Source organism: Pygoscelis adeliae, unplaced genomic scaffold (assembly GCF_000699105.1).
Source record: "Pygoscelis adeliae isolate BGI_AS28 unplaced genomic scaffold, ASM69910v1 Scaffold205, whole genome shotgun sequence".
Lineage (NCBI taxonomy): Eukaryota > Metazoa > Chordata > Aves > Sphenisciformes > Spheniscidae > Pygoscelis > Pygoscelis adeliae.
Window position 1 is genome coordinate 120,205 of NW_008824759.1, and position 7,844 is coordinate 128,048.

The following is a 7,844-nucleotide window of genomic DNA, read 5'->3' on the forward strand; positions in this document are numbered from 1 at the left end:
TGTTCTCGCCTCCCGCGCTCCACACGCGCTACCGGGCCGGGCTCTGCTCCGCCGCGGCGCTGGTGCTGTTGCTTATCACGGTGCTTACCTATGTGCCACCGCTGCTGGTGGCCTACCGGAGCCACGGTGAGCGTCACTCCACCCCACCCCACCGCACGGGGCGGGGCGCGACCCGGCCCGGCGCGGCCCTGAGGCCTCGCGCTGTCTCTGCCCGCAGGTTTCTGGCTGAAGCAGAGCGCGTACCTGGAGCAGCCCACTGTGCGGTTCCGGTACGAGGTGCTCTTTGTGGCCACCATCGGGCCCGGCCCGGGCAGCTTCTTGGCGTGGAGCACGTTCCCAGCGTTCAACAGGCTCCAGGAGGACCGGCTGCGAGTTCCACTCGTGTCGGTAAGCCTGCCCGGGCGGGCCCGGCAGTGGTGGTGGGAAGTGGGGCTGGAGAGTGGGACCAGGGGAGTGGCAGCGGGCCCAGGGGATGAGTGCTGGCAGTGCCTGTGAGCAGGCAGCCTATCATGCACTGCTGCCTTCAAGTAGCAGCTTCATGCATAACCTCGTGCCTCGCAGCAAAATTAGCTTGGGACGAGTGATGTTTAACTCATCCAGTTTTACTCCCTCAGCGTTATAGAATCATAGAATCGTTTAGGTTGGAAAAGACCCTTAAGATCATCGAGTCCAACCGTTAACCTAGCACTGCCAAGTCCACCACTAAACCACATCCCTAAGCGCCACTGGTGGTTTGCATGAACGTATCAGTTTACTTTCCTCAAATCAGTTGTGCCCCCCGCCCCTTGCTGCCATATGGTTTATCATCATCTGAAGTTTGCGGGGATTGATAGGTAGCCCCGGGTTTTGAAAGCAGGTATGTGTTTTCTAAAACACATAGCCTCTGCCCTGCAGCCATTGTTCCTTCTGGGATTCAACAGTGGCAGTTATTTTTCTGCATTACCTCTGTTATGAGTCCTGTTATGCTTGCAAATAGCTGAAGTACTGGGCATTTCTGGCACAGAAGTGTAGCAAGCCTTGGCTCACAACCAGGCATTGGCATACAGAGGCCATTAAGAGGCAGGCTGCAATGGCAAGAGGCAAAAGCCTGACCATCAGTCACACATTTGCACAGGATGTGACGGAAGATCCAGCACCAAGGCATGCTTTGCAGCATGCAGGGGACATGGTTGGAATGGCATAGGGCAGAAGAGACCTTGAAGAGTCTGATGAGCTGTCCCTCCCCGGGGGGCATATGAGGCATTGTATAACAGACAAAATTGCAGCCTTCTTGCTTGTCTCTAGTCCTGTGTCTATAAAGTCAAGCAGCTTTTTATTGCTTTCCTAACTATGCAGTTTATTTGCTTCTTTAGTATGTACATGCTGCAGTTGTGGAGATCCCCTGGGGTTTCACCTTTTTTGTTTTTCTTTCTAACAGAAGTTCCTGTCTTTAAAAAAATTCTTACTGATTCTTTTAGACTAGAGAAGAAGACAAAAACCAAGATGGCAAAATGGATCAGTTGCATTTTAAATTGGAACTTCCGCTACAACCTACAGAGCATGTAGTTGGTGTTCAGCTGATTCTACTCTTTTCCTACCAGCTTTATGTGAGCATTTTTAGTTTTATTTGTTGTGACATACAGACCCAGTGTAATATTCCAGTAGTGGTTACGCAAAGGATGAAAGAACCTTTCCACATTTGGAATTCCTATCTAAAAGATTTCTTTTACTAACAAATATTTAATTTTCTCCTCCTTTGCTGCATCATTCCTAGTCTAGCTCTGTTGCATATTTTGATATGTTTCGTTAGATTTTGGGGTTTTTCTGAAGCTGTGTATTCTCTTGGGCTGTAGTGCAGCACAGAGGACAGAGATGCACAGCAGTGGATATCAGTGTGGGTGGCATCAGGAAACAACTGAGAGAGTTATTTCTCTCAGGAGAGTCTTGCAGTAGGCAGAAGGACGTGCATTCTTACATGCTGCTGTGTCTTGACATAACCAGTTAATTTTCTGAGGTGGAGGGGCAGGCTGTAGCAGCAGCCTAAAACCCCATTGATTTTGCTTACTTAACAGCTCTTGAAGCAATGGTAATCATCTGCCAGGATCTTCCGTATCTTGTAACTGGGAGGGGGAAGAAAGTGCTATAGGGAGACGGGAAAATAAAATTCCGCTGCCATTGTATCTCAAGTGGCAGTGCAATTAATACCTAAAGCATTGAGTAAAACACTAGTGCACAGAGAACCCATGGATGCATCTGAAAGGAGAAATAGTATAGAGCTGTGTTGGCTGCAGCCACACAGACAAGAAGTTGTTTTACTAGGGAACTTAGGCTTCATTTATCCAAGAGACTCTTGCTGATTGCAGGTGGACAAGCTTAGCAAGCATAGCTGTGTCATGTAGAAAACATTCTTAAACCTATGAGGCCCAGACTAAAGGCCCGGCAGTCCTAAATTTGTGCTGAATTATTAGGTCAGTGATTAGTATCACAGAGAGTTCCAATATTCACAACACCTTTGTTTCACAGTAAATATGAAAATTTTTGTTCAGATTGAGTGGTTGATAGGGCTAAGGAACTTCCTTGTTTGGTCTTTATTGCAGAGCAGGAGTCCTTAGCTGGCTTTGACTGCTGAGTATTTTAAAGTGTGTCTCAAATTAATGTGTTTAGTCATCTTGCTGCTTTTCAGATGTTATGGCAAGTCAAATCTTTCTGTCATTAGCCACAGACTGTTGGACTTCACTGAATTTCCTGTGGAACTTTGGCTTATAAAGTTAGTTAACTAACAAATAAGGGAGTTCACTTAAAAAAAAAAAATCATATTTCTTATTTGGTGTTCCCGTGTTTAGACTAATGTGACAATCTGAAACTTGGGAGTCAGAAAAAAATCAAGTCCATGCAGAAACAAAGAGGTAGGAAAGTGTGTTATGTTTCCCCCCCGCGCTAAATTCTCTTTTCTTGTGTTCACCATTTCAGCGAATGTCAACACTCGTGATGCAGAGCATGGCTTTTCTTCAGTTTTTTTCTCCTGTGCCAGGGTCTCAGCTCTATATGAATGGAGACCTGAAATTGAACCAGAGGCAATTACTTAACCATTGTGGACTGGATACCAGATACAATGTGAGGAAACTTTTTTTTCCTTCCCCATCAGTTTTCCTCCCTCTTTATCCTCCTAGTACCATAGGTGACACCCTAATTATTTGTACTCCTGCACAGAGTGGACCCTAGAACTTTGGAACTGGTGTTTTCTTGTTAGGCTGAAAGGTGGAAGAGGTTATTCTGCCAAGATGTTCAGTCTGATGTTTAAGTGCATTCCTTCAAGGGCATGGTTATTTTGTGTAAGAAACTCTGTAAATTTACTGTCTTGAAGAGTGTACAAATAATGCAAGTATTTCCTTGTTGTAACAGGTGTCTGTGGTCAATGGCACAAGTCCTTTTGCGAGTGACTATGATCTAACAAACATCATTGCAGCATATTGGGATAGAAATGGTAAGCCTGGATGTATAGCTGCAAATTACAGGACAGCAGTAGTTAGCATATTAGCAGCTGTTCTGTGAGGATTTGAGTTCTGTATTAAGACTGAAAAGCCCCTTAACCTGGATGTTTCCTTTTCCCATTTTAGTGACAACAGTCTTTTCAGATCCCAACCCTGTTTGGATGACTGGAAGAGCAACAGATACACCATTTATCATTAACGCCACTGTTCGTTACCCAGTGGAAGTTATCTTATATCCTTTGAAAGCTGCATAAACTGTGACGTAACTGGGTTGCATTATTTGGGCCTTCACATATAGGCCAAATGGAAACTGTTTTCTGCTAGACTTGTTGCTAAACTTTTCCTTTGTTAGCTAAGCAAATGCTATAGTCCTGGAGTTAACTGAATACCTATTTGCCCGTTCCTCCAGATGGTTCTGCGTGCATAATCACTTTTTGCCTTTCTTTACTGGGAACCTGCGTCACTCGTCAGCCTTACTAAACTGGCCTTTAAGGCAGTTTCTTAGCCATTCACAGTGAATATCCTTAGTAAGTCTTGCTTTGCTCCTGCAGAACCTGCTGTCCCAGTCTGTCATGGATGCCACTAGCAAAGCACAATACTGTATTCTGTGACCTAAAGCAAATCATTAGAGATCTGTATGCAAGGTAAGCTCACCAAATACTAACCCCCGCAGTGGATGTGGCAAATCTGTTACATGCGCAGACAGACCTGAATTTTTTTTTCTACAAAATAATTCTTTGTTCATTATGTTCTTTACTCATTTTCTCAGACAGGAACAAGCCTGTGTTTAAAAGAATCTGTATGGAGCACATTTCTTACAAGGTTTGTTTACCTGCCTGAGTATTACCAATAACTACTTTCTGGTGAGTCAGGGACACAATAGGCACTTTCCACAGAATTGGTTTAAATGTCTTCTAGGACAGACATTCTCTGCAGCTTTTGTTACATACTACTGTAAAAGGCTTTTAGGGGTTTCCGTGGCTCAAGGGCTTTGCATTTGCCACACAAACTGATGTCTAATGAGTTTTGTGCCTTTCCACACAAACTGATGTCTAACGAGTTTTGTGCCTTTCCACCTCTGAGTTCCTTTGTTTAGTTATTGCAGTGGTAGTATCAGAAGCTTCTTCATTCTCCTTGACTTTCTTTAAATATCAGCCAGGATTCTGGGAAATGATTAAATTTGCCTGGATCCAGTACGTCAGCATTCTCCTTATCTTTCTTTGGGTGTTTGGTAGGATTAAAATGTTTGTGTTCCAGAATCAGGTGTTGACTACAACTCCAATATCACCAGTTCTGCCGGTGTCTCCAGTACTGTCCTACAAACAGCACCAGTCCTGAGGAGATGCCTGAGAATACTTTAAAGAAATGCAGTTCAAAAATAGATACCTGCTTTTATTCTCTATACACTTTTTACTTTGGAAGATCAGAACTTTGTAAGTATGTTCCAATGTTCGTGCTTCCTTTCTAAAATACATGTTCATTCATCTGTTTCTCTGGGAATGCTGCTTTGGGACTGAAAATGTTAATATTTTTGACAGTTAAGGAAGAACCTAGTTATTTTTTTGCAACCAGAACATGCTTCAAAAACCAGTAAAAAGCAATGAGAGTGCTTTTGCATGATCTTAGCTTTGCTAAACCTTGAAGACTGAAAATAATATGCGAACAGTAACAACATAAGCCATCTTTACTGTCTTGTAAATGAATTCACTGCTGAGTTAGAGTTCTGTCAAGAGCTATTTGTACATGCATTTATGTGCACGATGAAAAAATATAAGGAATGTGAAAAAATGTATGGATGAGTTAGTGTTAGAGCCACACTTCTGGAACTGTGGCTATATGTGCTCACTGATTTAGTTATTAAATTGGATGATGGATAAATTCAAGGTTGATGTGAGAAACTGGGTTGTGGGTGATAGCGTCTGCAAGGTTTGCACAATCATTCACTATTGGCATTATTACTGTAGCACTAGACCATTAATTGTGAACTGGGAAGAGTAAAACAGAGAACTCTGGTATTTATTTAAAGAAAACTAACAAAAAACCTACCAGAGAAGCTGCAGAGTTCCAAAGCAAGTGAATAATTACTTTCAGAACTTAAATGATAACTTAGAACAGATAAAAATTAAGTCAATTATAATCACCTGGTGAGCACTGAAAAACTATATCCCTCATTCTTCATGGGGGGGTAGTGGTACAGAAGATAATTTTCTCTTTCTGGGCTTAATTTTTTTATGCCAGACAAGCTTAAAAGGGAAAACAACAGAATTTCCATTGTGTTACCAGTTTTGTAGTTAAGATTTAATTCTAGCAAAGCAGTGTTATGGCAGGAGGGAGTCAAAAACAATCTAGATGCTAGTTGACAAAATTCTGAGTGTCTTTGCTTCTCGAGCTCTCAAGACATGGTGCAGCTATGAAATGTGAAAGAGCAGCTTATACAGCAATACCCCATTTTTTGGCCGTTGTCCTCTAGAATTCAACATCCTGGCAGTTTGGAGACCTGCCTATTCCTTTTTCTTTTCTCCTTCTCAAAATGGCCAGCTTCTTTTTGAACTTCTGTTTAAGCTTATTTTAAACTTCGTAGTCTTGGAGCTTGCATTTCTCCCAACTTTTACATGCTGGAGGGACTCCAGCCTATTCTTCAATGCAAGTGAAACATTAATGTGGGGAGCCATGTCTTGGTTATTTAACACACTTTGTGCTTGTGAAACTTATGTGAATTGTAAATTATTGCAAGGAGCATTCACTGTATATACATGTATATATTTTGGTTTGAAATCTCCAGTTTGCAATTTGATCTTTGAAGTCTCTACCTGGCAGCCTAGGACTACTGATAATTGGCTTTGTATCAGAGTGCAGAGTCAAAGCAACTGTCTACTGCTTTTTAGTGTTTCTAGGCACTACACAGGATGAACGAAGGGGCCTGTGAGCTTGTTTCACCAATATCTCAAGCTGATGTACATCTGGTCTGCTGTAGTCCCAGCTCTTCTCCCTTGCAGCAGTGATAGTGCTTGTGTGACTGCATGAGTTAATTCAGGGAGTTCATTATGGTGAAGATCATCTTTACCAAATATACTCACTCTTTCAGACAAGTCAGTTCCCTGAATGAACTTGGTATGTGTCTGCACAAGCATTAGGGTGGGCATAAGCGAGGGATAGAAATTTCTGGAGAGACTATAGAACCCCAATTTAACGGTATGAGCTGTTGTACTCCCACAAAAATGGAATGCGTAACAGCCCTCCAAGCTGAACAGAAGCTTGTTTAAGGTAGCAACTGGAACGTGAAAGAGGATAATGTCAGAAAACAACAATAATACTGGGAGACTCAGTTATCCCTATCTCTCTTTTCTCTCCTATTGTATCCTTCCACATTAAGTTACGACAAATGATGCTGCTCAGAGCAACAGTTCAGTGAATGCATGGGAGGTAAGAAATGGTGAATAGGTGTGGTTCAGGAAATACAGAGAAAAATATCATTATGTTCTATTTTCCTTTAGAAGGAGAAAGCTGGACAAAATCCTCTACAGTAATTTAAGAGGAAACCTATTTAAGTTAAAAGGAGGAAATAAAAAAGAGTTAATTGCTTGGAAGTATCATGTGACTGTTCAGTATGACCTGAAGCAATCCCTCCATTTCTTTCTTTCGAAAGAGGCGTGTTTCACGACTGGGACTAATAAGTGAATGCAGTGTAAAAGGAGCAGTAAAGTCGGATGTGACTACAGCAGGGAAAAACACCAAACCTGTTTGTGATATCTCTGCTGTGGTAACTTCCTGGATCACTTTTATGCTGACCATAGTTCTTGGTTCATAGTTCTGACTCCTTTTTCAAGCTTGGAGAGGCATTCTACTTCTGTAAGTAACCAAGCTATAGAAAAAAGGTAGGTAAGATTTTATGGCTGTAGCAGTAAACTGAAGTACAAATTAAAAAATATACCTGAGAATGCCCTGCAGCTAGCATTAAAGGAGCTTTAGGAAGGAGGCGTCTTTCTCGGAAGGCTCTCTGTAAGGGCTCCTCCTTTAGCTTGCTAAGCAACAGAAAATAAAAATACCGCTGCAATCCACCACGGTGCTACTACACAGATCTGTGTACATGTGCCAGAGAGCAATCTAAATGCTATTCATTGAGGAAGGATGCAGAGGCATGTTAGGATTAATCAGATTTCTCTAAGTGCCTCTGTAAGAGGAAAAAGTAAGTAGCTGGTTGAAAGTCCTGTGCATAAATGAAAGTGGGAATGTGGACATGTAAGAGCCATGCTTTAGGAGTTTTTGGAGGGGTGATGCGAGGATGAAAGAAACTACCTCTATGCGTATTTCTGAACTGGCCCAGCAGCCGGGGGGGCGGGGGAGGAAGGGCGTTTTCGTCGTCCCCCCCCCCAC

The 7,844-nt window shown here is 42.6% G+C and overlaps 2 protein-coding genes across 2 annotated transcripts in view; both read left to right on the top strand.

Annotated features, from left to right (window-relative positions):
* Positions 1 to 2: 2 nt before the first annotated feature.
* On the top strand, positions 3 to 3,745 carry TMEM231 (transmembrane protein 231; the record flags this gene model as incomplete). Its single annotated transcript, XM_009323518.1, has 6 exons — positions 3 to 126; positions 218 to 387; positions 1,458 to 1,586; positions 2,950 to 3,093; positions 3,382 to 3,463; positions 3,597 to 3,745. Coding segments are annotated over 6 exons (777 nt in total), but the record flags the coding sequence as incomplete, so codon positions are not given.
* An 895-nt stretch (positions 3,746 to 4,640) lies between these two features.
* Positions 4,641 to 7,844, top strand: part of LOC103916511 (carbohydrate sulfotransferase 5-like) — a 14,919-nt gene continuing 11,715 nt past the window's right edge. Inside the window, exon 1 of the mRNA XM_009323511.1 lies at positions 4,641 to 4,903. Within this exon, the coding sequence (XP_009321786.1) occupies positions 4,836 to 4,903 (68 nt within the window). The 5' untranslated portion in view covers positions 4,641 to 4,835. The remainder of the gene's footprint in view (positions 4,904 to 7,844) is intronic.